This window comes from Neolamprologus brichardi, chromosome 8 (assembly GCF_056152115.1).
Source record: "Neolamprologus brichardi isolate AB-2024 chromosome 8, ASM5615211v1, whole genome shotgun sequence".
NCBI classification, from domain to species: Eukaryota; Metazoa; Chordata; class Actinopteri; order Cichliformes; family Cichlidae; genus Neolamprologus; species Neolamprologus brichardi.
The window spans coordinates 13,244,369-13,259,181 of NC_142111.1; the positions used below are offsets into that span (position 1 = coordinate 13,244,369).

At 39.8% G+C, this 14,813-nt stretch overlaps 1 protein-coding gene across 1 annotated transcript in view; it reads right to left on the reverse strand.

Annotated features, from left to right (window-relative positions):
• Positions 1 to 622: 622 nt before the first annotated feature.
• The window catches only part of lrp2b (low density lipoprotein receptor-related protein 2b), a 43,164-nt gene continuing 28,973 nt past the window's right edge, over positions 623 to 14,813 (reverse strand). The window contains exons 62-81 of the mRNA XM_035915197.2: positions 13,377 to 13,514; positions 13,035 to 13,157; positions 11,505 to 11,633; positions 9,735 to 9,866; positions 9,502 to 9,627; positions 8,891 to 9,034; positions 6,609 to 6,774; positions 6,322 to 6,450; positions 5,558 to 5,778; positions 5,280 to 5,462; positions 4,816 to 4,935; positions 3,575 to 3,662; positions 3,353 to 3,417; positions 3,069 to 3,231; positions 2,308 to 2,371; positions 2,051 to 2,182; positions 1,645 to 1,734; positions 1,376 to 1,459; positions 1,193 to 1,240; positions 623 to 832 (exon numbers count right to left, since the gene is read on the reverse strand). Coding sequence (XP_035771090.2) covers positions 821 to 832; positions 1,193 to 1,240; positions 1,376 to 1,459; positions 1,645 to 1,734; positions 2,051 to 2,182; positions 2,308 to 2,371; positions 3,069 to 3,231; positions 3,353 to 3,417; positions 3,575 to 3,662; positions 4,816 to 4,935; positions 5,280 to 5,462; positions 5,558 to 5,778; positions 6,322 to 6,450; positions 6,609 to 6,774; positions 8,891 to 9,034; positions 9,502 to 9,627; positions 9,735 to 9,866; positions 11,505 to 11,633; positions 13,035 to 13,157; positions 13,377 to 13,514 — 2,357 coding nt within the window. The 3' untranslated portion in view covers positions 623 to 820. The remainder of the gene's footprint in view (positions 833 to 1,192; positions 1,241 to 1,375; positions 1,460 to 1,644; positions 1,735 to 2,050; positions 2,183 to 2,307; positions 2,372 to 3,068; positions 3,232 to 3,352; positions 3,418 to 3,574; positions 3,663 to 4,815; positions 4,936 to 5,279; positions 5,463 to 5,557; positions 5,779 to 6,321; positions 6,451 to 6,608; positions 6,775 to 8,890; positions 9,035 to 9,501; positions 9,628 to 9,734; positions 9,867 to 11,504; positions 11,634 to 13,034; positions 13,158 to 13,376; positions 13,515 to 14,813) is intronic.

Here is a 14,813-nt window from a genome sequence, read left to right on the forward strand (position 1 = left end):
CTCTCACTGAGCAGTACAGACTACACACTTTGGCTGACTCTGGCAGATGCCTTGTGGGGAATCAGTATTATGAAAACAGGGATTGTGAATCATCACAAACACACTGGTCACAGCTCTCTGTTCGTACCGCCCCATTGTGCTTTCTCTGTTCTCCACTCTTTCTGCCCACTTGTTTTCCCCTCTCTTTCACTTTTCTTTTTGTCCCAGTGCTCATGTGGCCGGCCTAGTTGTTGCAAGCTCATAGACCTTGATGTGTTCAGACACTCATGACAGTGGGGCAGAAGACGAGCAGAGTTATCGCAGTTGCTCTGTGATCGCTCTCAAAACTGTCTCTTTGATTAAAGAGATGACAAAGCGTTTCATCCTGGTTCACTGGGCCAGATACAGTAGCTGGGAAACGGAGTTCTGTTGGAGATGAGGGAGCGGATAACACCAGCAGGATCCTCCTGTGATATAATTGCCAGAGAAAAGCATACTGTGCATCCAGAATGGAGCGAGTACCAAAAACACACACTGATGATAATGGCAGTTTTATTACATAACTTTCTCACAATTTACAAAAAAAAAAAATACAAACTTTTAATTATTAATATAATATAAGTTTACAAGTTTTTACTGAGTTTCTTAAAAATCATTGAACAAGTTTCTTATCAGTTATATTAAATCATGTTTATAATAGTGCTTTTTTATTTATTTATTTTTTTTACACAAATAGCTACCATGAATTTAAAGCCGGTTAGTTTTTGACTTTCTCTGATTTGTTGAGTGAGGGTTTTAGTCCTGAAACAAGGTCCAGTCTAGCCTCAGAATCGGTAATGTGTTACGGGTCCTCCTGGAAGATCAAAATGATTATTTTAAATGGAGAAATTACATTTCAAGTACCCAAAATGTCACAATTTTTAATAACAGAAACAACAGCAACAAAAAAAAACGTAATGTCTGTCATTTAGACTGCAATTTTTTCTTGAAGCATAAACATACAGCTCACTAAAGCCCGTTTACCATTAGTACCTACTCGGATCAAGTTGACTTGGATCGACTGGTTTTCCATTACAGTATTATAGCTCCCACTAAGTACTAAAGGTGATGCAGTGTCCTGGGTTTGTGTGCTATCCTGTCTAATCTGTCTCAACTGTCCCATCAAATAAAAGCTAAAATGCCCACATTCACCCTTTGTGCATCCTGTGCTCACCGTGTATGCAGGGTTTTGGAAAGATGCAGAACTCTCATCTCCATTTGGCTGAAACATATGCAAAGGAATTTTTTTTAAAGCAGGCCCATGTGTATGCAGATGATTGCAGATTCAGATCCTGTCATTATTTGCTTTCAGCTTCTAATGCTTAAATACTATTCTGACATTTGTCTTTGTGGATACCTGCGTGCTCGAAACAGCTGGTCGTGCAGATGTGATGTTAACGTCTTCTACGCCAGAGCCATATGCTGGGATCCCAAGATCCTCCTAAAAAAATGCAAAAAGTAGAAGAAGTTTATAGGATTAAATAAACAAATAAATGATCACCACACAATAAAACAAATAAGACTATCAGAGTGAGATTTGAAAGCAATTTTTTTAAGTGTTCAATGTGTTACGACTCGCTCAAATGAAACTAATCTGCAAAGATTTGTGATGAATGTGATGGCAACCTCGATGGAAACTTCAGGCTTGGAATCACTTCCTATGCGTTCAATCACAGCTTGAGCCTCTTTCCCATATAAGGGATTCTCAACAAACTCCTGATGGAGGAAAAAAAATGGGGTCATGAGACCGAGCTCATCAAAATATAAAACCCACCAGATCACAGAGCAGCGTTTTAATACAAGAATATGATGCTGAGGAAAGGTACTTTACTTTTTTCATTCAGTTACGTAACACAATAAACAGCACATACAAGATTTGCACTACGTTTATATTAAAGCCTTGAAATGTAATTTATACACAACGCACGAGAGCATAATCCATAGGGGAATTGTTAGACGCAGACATGAAATAAAAAGAAATAGAAAGGAATCAATAAAGTCCACAGGAGAGCAGTGGTTGTTGTTTACTCACCTCATTTGTTGCCATAAGAGCGGAGGTGGCTTTAGGCAAGTTGTTGGAGGATAGTGGTTCTCCACCTTCATACGCTGGGTTCTCAAAATTCTTCCCTGATGTCTCCACCGTGAATACGGACGTACAGGGGACCTGACACCACACAGCACATATTAGCGTTATGGATCACCATAGACAGGATAAGAAAGTATAATCTGTATTAAATCTCACAAAGCATTTTTAAACAGTTAATGAATATATTTTGTTTTGCTACTGACCGCCTCGCCATTCTGCAGGCCTTCATTGTCTTCTCTTTTCATGCCATTTTGGGTTGAACCATTCCTGCAAAGTATTATTATTTGGATGTAAATATCATACTAGCATGTTCTGATAATGCTCTGTCAACAACCTTTACATGCAATGAATGGATCTGCTTTTATATTCATTTTTATTCGGAGGCCTTACATTTTTTGCCTTACTGTCAAAAAATGCTATTGAATATTGAATAAAAATGTTAAAATATATCAAAATGAAATATGAATTCATATTCTTATTATTTTAATATTTGTAATAAAATTTTTTTAAAAAGTGTGTATTTATCATTGTTGTGATTTTACTGCTTATTTACTTTCCCATTTGATTTTCAGTTTACTTATGAATTTCTTTATTATTAAATGTCATCGTTAGACCACCACGCAACACGTGTAAGGTTTGTGGAACTGGTGCTCAAAATTAACAGTACCGGTAATTACCAAATTTTTTTAAAAATGTTTATGTAACAGTTAATCCACCAGTATGCACAAGTTCTGATTAAAGTGATACTAAAATAGGTTTTGTTTTTATCTGTGAATTTTCAATTGTATTGTCCCCCCCCCCCCCCCCCCCCCAAAAAAAAAAGCAGAAAAAAATATTAAACCACATTATTATTTTTGATTAAGATGTCAGATTAGAGTTTTTTTTAACTTTCATTCCTGAACAGAAAATCAGTTTTAGTGGTTGAATGTTACACTTCATTAATTTCTGACTTTTCCGATCTTACCTGAAGTTTGGAAAATCAGGCATTGATGGCATACTGGGCATTTTGGGCATGCTTGGCAAGTTTTTCCACAAACTCTCGGCCAGATTTGACTTCTTCTTGGCAGCATAGACCAGAGCAGCCAGCAGAGCCACAACCGCCACCGTTACCCCGATGGCTATTCCAACTGCCAGGGAGGGACAGAGGCAGGCAAGCAGGCAAGAAGTGACGTATGAAGAAGCTCGTTAGAATTAGGACATTTTTATTTTGTTATTATCGTATTTTTGTTTAATTAAAATCAAACATACCTGACGATGCAATCACATGGAACACGCTTATCTCGCAGAAATCTCCTTTCCATTCTGAAGGACATCTGTACAAAAAGCAAACCACAAACATAACAGTTCCAACACTGCCAATGGTTTAATTTTATCTCACTGACATTACATTAACATCAGCATTAACACAGCAATTTACTCCAATGTTTTATTTTGACAGCTGGCAGGAAAAAAAAGGAAAGACAATCTTACATGCAGAGAGCCTTGTTGTCATCAAAGTAGCAGGTGCCTCCGTTTTGACACTGGCAGGGAGGCGGCATGGTAGGTGGTGGATCAAACCCTGAACAATCATAACATTGAGAGGTTTTTACTGTGCTATGGCAGGAAAACAATCATTACTGAGACATCGGTACTGATGATACGGTGTAGCTTAATTTAGTCACTTTATTTAGTTATTTATGCAAAAAACTGGCCCTTCAAGGTACTTTATATTGTAAGGTAAAGACTACAATATTAGAAAGAAGCCCCAAGCCACAATCCCTTCTGAGCAAACACTTGGTGACAGTGGGAAGAAACTACAAGCAGAACCAGGCAAAACAGTGGCCTTTATCCTTTCTCCCATTTAATTTCAGTTCATGTAACACGAATATAAAAATTCAATTCAAATCAAATTTATTTATACAGCGCTGAATCACAACAACACTCACCTCAAGGCTCTTTATTTTGTAAGGTGGACTCTACAATAATACATACAAAGAAAACCCAACAATCATGTGACCCCCTGTGAGCAAGCACTTTGGCGACAGTGGGAAGGACAAACTCCCTTTTAACAGGAAAAGAGAAGGAAGACAGGACAAAAAACATGCTGTGGAAGGACGTGTTACATAATGTCACAAAATAAAAGTCTGAATACATTTACAGTAAAAATGTCACATTAATATGGTGAAATAATATTATCCTCACTATTAGCTACCAGCTGCTGCGAATGAGGTTGAGCTCAACTTCACAGCCTGCCTGAGTTAACACTACCCTTGATTTTATGACACTACACACTACACTAAATCTATTTAATCTATTCTATTTAGTCCCACCAGCTTCACTGGACTCTGTGTTAATTTGATGCTGTGTAGATAACAGGGAAAGTGATAAAAAGTTGTCAATATTGCTGCAGGAAAGATCACAGAATAAAAAAAAATTAACTGATGATGAATTGATGCATTAATACTTCTAATCCTTTTCTACTTAATTTGAGCAGTCTAAGAACTCAGTCATCCAATCACACAAGTTCTTTTTCCTATGCCTAAGAACTTTTAACTCGGGACTCAGTGCCTTGCCCTACGATACTTCGACAAAAAAAGGCAGGAATCAAACCGCCAACCTTCCGACTGACAGATGATCTGTCTCTTGAGCTGCTGGCACTCCCAGCTAAGACATGATGCCTACTATTTTATTAAAAAGGACAGAGGAAATTAAAAAAAAACTCCTCTTCTCACCTGCATCACATTCAGTTTTACTGCCTGGGATGAAGCTGGTGCCCTCGGGGCAGGCACAGCTGTACCCTCCCGGTCGGAGCAAACACAGGTGGCTGCAGGTTCCCTTGCATGGATTCTTCACTGCACAAACAAATAAGTAACATATATTTCATGTTTCATCATCATCACCATCATTGTCCAGACAATCTCCTCTCTTTACAGTTGTGGCTAATAGAATAATAATGTGTTCCTCTGTTATTCATGGTTGACTTCTTCCACTTTCCTGCACATTACTGCTAATGCTGAACACACAAAAAAACATAGCTCTTGTGGGTCAAAGCACTCAATGTTCACGACGTTTAATGGACTATTAACGTAATATCACACAGAAATAAAATGGATACAAATGAAGAGGCTTTGCACACTGGAAACAAACAAACCCTGCATGCACACTTTGTGGACATGTGAGAGAGTGTGCAGCTTACTGGCTATGGTGTTGTATCTCTGCTGCTGGTACACAGTGACCTGGGTGAGCCAGGGCCCAGCAGTCAGCAGCCTGATCTTGTCACCCTGGCCAAACTTGTCCTGTCGAAACACCTCGCCTTTCTCCTGAGTGCTCCAGTAAACATGGTCTTCAAATACACTCACACTGAAGGGGTTCCTTACATCTGGGAGAGATGCAGAAATGTTTGAATAGTTTTACTCAGCTCCAGTAACAGCAACCGTTTGGAATATGAACGATGGATTAGGAAATTAGGATCACCTATGTACACGGCCGTTTTACGCTGCTCTCCTGATGGCAGAATAGACTCTATGCGGCTCTCCTTGGAGTCTGACCAGTAGATTCTGTCATTGTTGGTGAAGTCGACTGACAAGCCAGTGGGCCACCCAAGACCATCAGACACGAGAACTTTTCTCTCCTGACCATCAAGCCAGGAACACTCAATTTTGGCTGTGGTCCCACGATCCGCCCAGTACAGCATCCTGCAGCAACATGACGGACATGAAATAACAGCTCATTAAGACGGTTTCATTGAGATTTCCCAAGACAGCTACAAAATCTGAAACTACAAGTATTTTGAAAATCTTGGCCGACACTGATACTGATGCAGGGTTTCTAACCAGTCCGCCTATGCTAAGTTGACCCTCCACCTCGGCATGTTCAGCTGATATCTCCACTTATGTCCACAAATACAAGATGACAGTCATCTTGGCAAACACAGAAGTCCTGTGATGTTTCATATTTGTACAGTCTTCATATGTTGCTCTTGAAGGTATATCATTGAATCGCTAATAACATCTAATATGGGCCAGTGCAAACTGGGTTCTGGCATAAAAGATACTGTCATTATTTAGCGTGTAAGAGGTGAGAACTCTGTGATTTTATGTGACCCTGTTGTATATGCACTGACTCATGTGTGTTTCTGGGAGCTCCTCTCTTATGTTTTTGTGCTTGATATATAAATTAACAGACTGTGCCTGTGTTCAGAAAATCTAAACAAAATCTAAACACAGGTGCAATCATACCCCAGTCGTGGGTTCACAGCCACAGCAGATGGGTGACCCAGGTCAGTCTTGACAAGGTGCTTCCTGTAGCGTCCATCCAAGAAGGCCACTTCTAACCTCTGCAGCGTGGAGTCTGCCCAGTAAAGGTTTCTTAAAAAAAGGAACAAAATTATCAGAGAGCTGAAAAACATTCTAGTGCTTTATAGGCAAACCCTCTAAAACTTTAATGTAAATAAAATATATTTGAATAAATTTGGATTAGGATTAAGGCATTAGAGCACTGAACTACTGTAATCAGGTAAACTCACCTGGCGACCCAATCCACGGCGATGCCGTCTGGGCTGGTGATGTATTTGACGCCGAGATCAACAGCAGCACCAATGTTATTACTGCCATCGTCCACTGATGGTATGTATGCTCTCTTTATGGCGCCTGGTATAGCGTCTTTACCAGCAACAGTGAAATACACCATACCTGACAAAACACATTTGTTGTTGGTGTAATTTGTGTGCACCCAGGTGTACTATGTGGTTTTTATAGTAGGTAGTCTTAATCATTGGGGAGGGGGGGTCAAACTATCGATACCAATGCCAATACTGACCTGAATACTAGGGGTGCAACGATACACAAAATTCACGGTTCGGTTCGGTTCGATACTTTGGTGTCACGGTTCGATATTTTTTCGATACAAAAAAAATGTTCATGCCTTTTTATTAATTTGTCATTTATTAAATTTTCACGGCACATTCTGCACCACATCTCTGTGCGTTCATCATTTGTTTGAAGCCAGCTCACCTCCTGCAACCACTTTTCCGAGAATACGCGCTTCTTTTGTGGTTCGGACTCCTTCTGACATTTCTTTGGAGGTGGAGGAACATCACAGTAATTGCTTAAAGGAGCTTCTTCGACATCTTTAAGAGTTCTAAACAAATGTCTGTCCTCCTCCTGAAAATCTTATGTACGCAAACAGGCGTTGCAACTTCTTATCTTGTGCGGGTTTTTATTTTGACAGCGAATGCGCACCTGCGGACCACTTATGTGCAGCCCTGGTTATTTAGCTCGTCATATTGCAGCCACAGAAATTCTTTTGTCCATGAAACCATAAAGCTGCACTTTTTTTTTGCCTTATAGTCTGATTTGTCATAACCTTTCCGTTTTGTCACTTCTTCACCCTGACCTGTCTTATTTGGCTCAGCAGAACTAAAATATATATCCTGCTGCTTTTACACACGCACTCACATAACGCTCAGCGATTCTCTGCGCGATCAACCTCTCACATGTTTAAGCTGCAGGAGATTTCACTTGTCATGTTTGCATAGTAAGCTAACGATTGATAAGACGATGTCAGAGGAATTGGTGCGCAAATTATCATCACTCACCAATCAGTACTGTCGCTCTCTATACACAGTTCACGGGATTGCAAAGTGAAAGCAAAAAACAAGCGCAAATTCAAACGCGATTTCAGTATGTCACATATTGACAGTGGCCGATGCCAATGACATAATTACCCAGCTACATTTCCGAAAGAATGCAAAAGCATTGACATATAGTTTTCCTTCCTACGATAGGCCGACGGGCAGGGCAGAGATAGATTTTGGTAGCCCGACTAGAAAAAAGCCCCAGGACGTCGGGCTAGCGATTTTGCGAGCCCTGTATCTGATTGAGGAATCACTCATCTTTGGAAAAGAGAGTTTATTATGGAGAAATGTCTCTTTCCAAAATAAAAGCTATACTATACGCTTCTTCTGGGCTATATTCTCAGCAGCATATTAAACATATCAGGTCCCCATAAGGAGAATCATGTGCTAACGGCTGTCTAAATGACTCGGGTAAAGTTTGTAGCATGCCTGCTTGTTTTTGTCTGCTTCCACTTGTCTTTGCACTAGGATGATGTCGGAGTAAATGTGCAGTCATATTGGTTGTGTTCCCACTAGTGCTGTCAGCGTTAATCTGAAATGACATTAACGTCACAACACGGCAAATCTCCGTTAACGAGCTACCGCGGATCGCCTCATGAGTGGGGCTGGAAGACGTCAACACATTAACGAGCTAACTGCGCTAACACACTAGTTCCCACCAATTGAGCATTGCTGGCACATCCAACATACTGTTTTACTTTTGTCCATGACACGCTTACCTTCAGGGTCATACATCACATGAAAACCAAAATAGTTCCAAACGCCAGATCTGAATGAGGGTGGGGGAGGTTCAATTTGCCATGTTGCAACTAGCCTAGCTTCTGTCTCGCTAGCTTGCCCTGCGCTCAGTGAATCTGTGTTCCACTACTCCGCCTAGGCTGCACCGTCGAGCGCAGATCCACTGAGCGCTCAACACAGACAGCATCGTCAGAAGGAAAGTTGATAAAATAAATTAAAAATGTTGTATCGTTCGATACATATGCATACCGAACCGAAAGCACTGTATCGAACGGTTCGATATCGATACGAGTATCGTTGCACCCCTACTGAATACCTACACAAGTTGTCTTTATAGATCAAAAGTATTGATATCATCAATACTGGCACTTTATTTACTTGGTATCAGATCGATAGTATCACACAGCACTGATGCTAATCAATGGATATCTTACTGAATCCTGTGTTGTTGTGGTCCCAGTCGTAGTCCAGAGCCATGATGTGCTCCTGTTCTTCGATGAAGTCATGGTAGCCCTCTGTCTGCAGGTTGAACCTCCGGATACGAATGTTCTCCGGTAGAAGCAGCATGGGAGCTGCTCCTGTTGGACACACACATACATGTTTACATGTATTTGTCACTGAAAAATATAAAAATCAATCAAAAGTGCATTCTTATTGTTTAAAGACATTTCGTTAAGGTGCACAGGCTGGTCTCTGAGGTCTTTAATCTAAGAGTTTCTAAGAGTCTCTCCACCAATAAAATGATCAGTATGGCCTGCATCTACTTGTCTTTTTATAAAATATACATTGTAAAATATATGAAATGTATAAATGATGTAGGTAGTTTTTAACAGCAATAGAAACAACAGTTATTACTTACAACAGCATTCTTGCTGTTTCAAATCTAGCAAGAGAAAAGGCATGCCTGCTAACTAGACCCACCATTAAATCATTGATGAATCTGTTTTTCACACTTAGATGAGAAAGAAGACTGTAATGAGGCCAAAAATATATTTCAGGAGCTGTGAAGTCTTCTCAGCTCCAAAGAAAACCCAGCGGTTCTTACCCGCAGCCTCGCACATTTTGCCATTGCCCACTTTCCTGTAGCCGGGGGCACACTCACAGTCGTAGCTGCCTTTGGTGTTCTTACAGACCTGAGGACAGGTGCTGTACACCTCGCACTCATTGATGTCTGAAAAAAATCACCAGCCAGGATCAGAAGGAGTGTGGGTTTTACCCAACAGATATTTAACTAGACATGTATATTTATCATAAACATGTATGTATGAGTGTGTGTACCCAAGCAGGTGTAGGTGCTGTCTGGGTCCACTGTGTATCCGGGCCTACAGGAGCAGATGAAGCCTGTGCCATTAAGGTTCGTGCACTCATGCTGGCACAGATTCTCGTCACAGTTGCGATCGAGGCCAAAATCTGGAGGACAGACAACGTGCAAAAAACAGCTTTTGAGCCACACGCAAGAGCTACTTATAGGCTTAGTTTACACAGGCAGATTAATTCAGATATAACCCAGTAATCTGGTTAAATGTATTCACCATCACTGAACATATGTGTAAGCACCTCGATAGAAGCAAATGTTTTTACAGTTTACTGGCTGGGAGCACTGCTAGGAAGAAAGACATCAGCAATGAGCTCAGAGTAGGAACTGCTGCTGCCCGTCAATCTAAAAAAAGCACTAAAAGAGCCCACTCCAAATAATCTGAAGTCATCATCCTACAGTAAGTAAGATTCAAAACAGTTGCCAGAGTTTTAAGAGGGTGACATCCCAGGAAATTCACCCCAAGGTCAGACTTTGCAGTGCTCAGAGAAACTACAAAAGAACCCAAGAGGTTCCTCTCAGACTTTCCAGGCCTCAGTTAACAAGTTAAATGTTAAAGTTCATGACAGCACAATTAGAAACAGACTGAACAAGTATGTCTTCTATGGAAGTGCCCGAAAAACAAAAACAAAAAGAGCATTGCAAGTTTGCAAAGTTACAACTGAATAAACTACAAGATTTCAGGAACAATGTCCTTTTGACATACGAGACGTTTGGCCATGGACAGTGTCACATTTGGTGCAAAAACAAACACAACATATCAGCTGTTAAACACGGAGGGGTCATGATCTGGGCTCATTTTGCAGCCACACAACCTAGGCATGTTGCAGTCATTGAGCCACAAACTCCTCTGTCTGATAGATAAAGCTTGGCTGAAATTGGGTTGTGTAACAGGACAATGAAATGAAGCAAATCTACAACAGAATGGCTGAAAAAGAAAAGACTCCAAAGTCCAGACAGTTTGAAATCCTGTGGTGGGACCTTAAGATAGCTGTGCATCAACAAATGCCCACAAACCTCAATGAAGTGAAGCAATGTTGTAACGAAGAGTGGGACAAAATTCCACAGTGGCGTGAAAGACTAATAAACTCATACAGAAAATGATTACTTATTGCTGATAAAAGTGGGTCTAAAAGCTGTTAAATGATGGCCTTTAGTTAGGTTTTTCACTCACTGCTTCTTTGGCTTAACCTTTGTTAAATAAATAATTACACCATGTCATGTTGATGTTCATGTCTGGTTATGTTTAAGTTATTTTAGGACCCAGTAAAGACCAGAGGATTTTTATTATGTCCTGGGTGGCAAACTTCATTAGAATATCGAAGTAATTATCTATATTTGTGCTGTGCAAAAATCTCATTAATTTGACAACAGTTATAATACTGTTATCCTATAATTCTCTCTGATTATGAGAATATATCTCCTCTTTCTGTAGAAGAGCACATAATCTCAATTATGTAATGTCATACATAGATCCATGCCATATTTCCTACTGATTGCACAATACATTTGTTTTTGTTTCGGTCAATATAATGCTTGTATTCGTTTTTCTGCCTGAACCAAAACACCGTAAATCTTTTATTAAAGCTCCGTGAAAACAGCATCATCACTCGTCCTAAAGGATTCATGCTGTTTTTCCCAGAAACATTTAAATGCAGCCATTGAGTTAAAGTGAAAAGACGATGCTGTCCTCCTGCCAGGAAGCTGAATAAGTCTTTTGTTGTGGCACTTACTGCAGCCCATTTCGTCTGTGCGGTCTCCACAGTTGTCATTGTGGTCACACACGTATTGCAGGGGCACGCAGTGTCCGTTGGTGCATTTAAACTCCTCCAGTGTGCAGGGGGCCAGTGTGGGCTCGCGGCCTGTGAAGGACACAGTCGAGATGAATCATCAGCACAAGTATTCAGAAATGGTTGAGTGGGTATACAGCCCACCTCTGAAAGCGTCACCTCCACTTATCTAAGATTAAATTCAGAGCTTTTTCTAGAAGCTCTTTACTTCTAAATTTTCAAACACAACTCCTCCCACTAGATTAAAACGTAAACATGCTTTCGTGATGCACATATACGCCTTTCACTCGTGCTTGTGTATCACAGCGTTGCACATCTTTACTGTCTCCTGCCAACAAACAAGTGGATTTAGATGAGCAAGCCAATGTCCACCTCTGCTCTGAACCAAACTATTTAATCTCCTCTCAAAATAATTTGCTCTGATTGATGTTTAAGCGGATTGTGTAACAATTCCATACAACAGACTTTTTCTTTATCCTTGTTATGTTTCAGCTTTGTGTCCTGTGCAGGCACTGATGTCATTTTGGGATTTCCCATTTGACTGGCTTTAAAGAGGAAAGTTCAGGATTAGCATTGTTGTTTGGACTAATGCCTGACAATCCCAGTAACTGATGATAAGAGGTGCATTTGCTGAAACTAATATGCAATCTGATTATGTTCACATACAATATATATATATATATATATATATATATATATATATATATATATATATATATATATATATCTGTTTTTCAAGTTGCTTCTTTAGATTTAAGTCTGGACTTTGACTGGGTCACTCCAAAACGTTCTTCTTTTATTGTTGTTTGTTCTTTATGCTGGAGTGTTTACATAACCCCAGTACTCTTGAGTTTCAGTTCAATTCAGTTTTATTTATATAGTGCCAAATCACAATAATTGTCTGAAGATGCTTCATATTGCAAGGTAAAGATCCTAAAATAACACAAAGGAAACAGAGAAAACCCCAACAATCATGTGACCCTATGAGCAAGCACTGTGGCTACAGTGGGACAGAAAAACTCCCTTTTAACAAGAACAAACCTCCAGCTGAACCAGGTTCAGGAAGAGGCGACCATCTGCCATAATCAGTTGGGGTTGGGGAGCAAGACAGGACAAAGGACAGGGTAGTATAAACTGCATTGTGTATTTCCTCTGGCTGGTTTAATGTTAAAATGAATTTGATTGTCTGTAAGATGTAAATGTGAAAAATATGCAAAAACACAAAACTGAGAAGGGGACATATACTTTTTCACGGCACCATATATTTACACAGTACACTAAACATAGTTTATGCAGAGGGCAACTACAAAACATCAATGTTTATCCCTCCATATTGCCAAATGTTCAGCTGTCCTATTCCATTACTTTACGTCCAATTGCGTCCAATAACTGATCAGATTTGTGCATTTAAATGTATATTTTTAGTCATGGTAAAATATGCAGATTGCAGGAATGTGTGAGTGGGAGTCATACAGAGGTCTTCTTTCTCATCACTGCCGTCTCCACAGTCGTCCTTCTTATTACACAGCACTCCAGCATAGACACAGTAGCCGTTGTCACAGCGGAACCGGGATGGCATCTCACAGGTGATGTTCACTGGTTAAACACAAGCAAATGCGACTTGAGCCCAATGTCTTGTATTAAGTATACACAGGCATATATTAACTAAACACACTGCTACTATTTAATTCCAGACCTTTAATATATATATACACACACACACACACACACACACACACATATATATATATATATATATATATATATATATATATATAAACATAAATATACATAAATTAATAACAAGCTTCTCACAGCATAAGTTGAGTTGCTCATCAGATCTGTCCCCACAGTCATCAATGCCATCACACACCCAGCCTTGGTTCACACAGATGTGGTTCGCACACTGGAACTGGTGCTCAGGGCAGTAACGGCCTCCAGGGTATCGAGTAGCTGGAAAGATCGGGAAAATAAGGGAGATAGTTTGCACATTATTACTAAAATCAGTTGATTTTTTTTCCTTTCTTTACCAAGGTCATGTTTTAAACTGTCTTTCTTAAAGAGATATATCAATGGAGAAATAAAACCAACCAGCACTGCACACCATTCTGGTCACTGTTTCTCTTAAAGCTGTCCCTTTTCAAAGTTGGTCCACTTCTTTTAACTTTCTTTTTAATGCCACAGTTATTTGAATTATCGCTGGTAACTTTTCTCTGATTTGTGCCGTCTTTGGACATGCTGGTTGGTAGATTTTTCTATTTTCTACAAATATGTTATTACCACTTTCCTTCCACAGCCCTGCTGCTGCTGCTGCAGCTGCTGCATGGCAACCAGAAGAACAAAAACTGACATGTTCCCAGAAATCAAAGGACGACATGCAGAGAAAGCATAGGGGAACCAAGTGATGAGGCAAAAACAGATGGGTCCAAGCAGCAGAAAGTTTTCTTCAATCATCACAGACAATCTGAGATTGCTGGATGCGAGAAGAGCTGAGGGGACTTTTTTTTCTTTCAGTGTATGGTTACATATTTTACAGAGACAAGGATACAGCAATTACTCTGAATTCCCACTGTTACCATTTCAGAGGCGCTTTGGGCAAACAGGAATAAATCCAAGTGTGGAAAGTGAAGACACGGATGGCTTGCAGCTTTCATCAACAGCAAATGAAGCCACCCTGGTTACATTACCTTGGAGGAACATATCAGCAGACATATCTCTGACTTTAAACTGTTAGCTGAAAGAATACCTTAACGGATTAATGGATGGAGTGCTTGTATAATTGTCCAACTTTCATATATTCAAATAACAGTTACAATTTATCAAAGGTATTCCGGATTTAATCTTAATATCTGGGAAATTTGGCATTTACAGGATGCACATAACAAAGACTGGTTTTCAGTCTACAATCAATTTGGAAGCATGTTATGGCTTTATTGGATAATAGTTAACAAAATGACTGGAGAGAAAAGGAAAGAATGCAGGGAAATGACTGCAGTTGATGGTTTGATCTCACTTCCTGGATGACCAGAGCCCTACAGGTGCAAAGTTCAACCACACCAAATTATTCAGTGTGTGTTCAAATGTGAAAAAAGGATAAATCTTGTATAGCTACTCTGTGGTTTAATTACTGGGGTAAACTAATATGCAGTCTTAAACCATCTTATTGTGTTTCTCACCTCATTTAAGCTTTAAGCAAAAACTGTATATCCCTGTCTGCTGTTAGACTGTTGTGCCACATTTTCATTCTTTTGA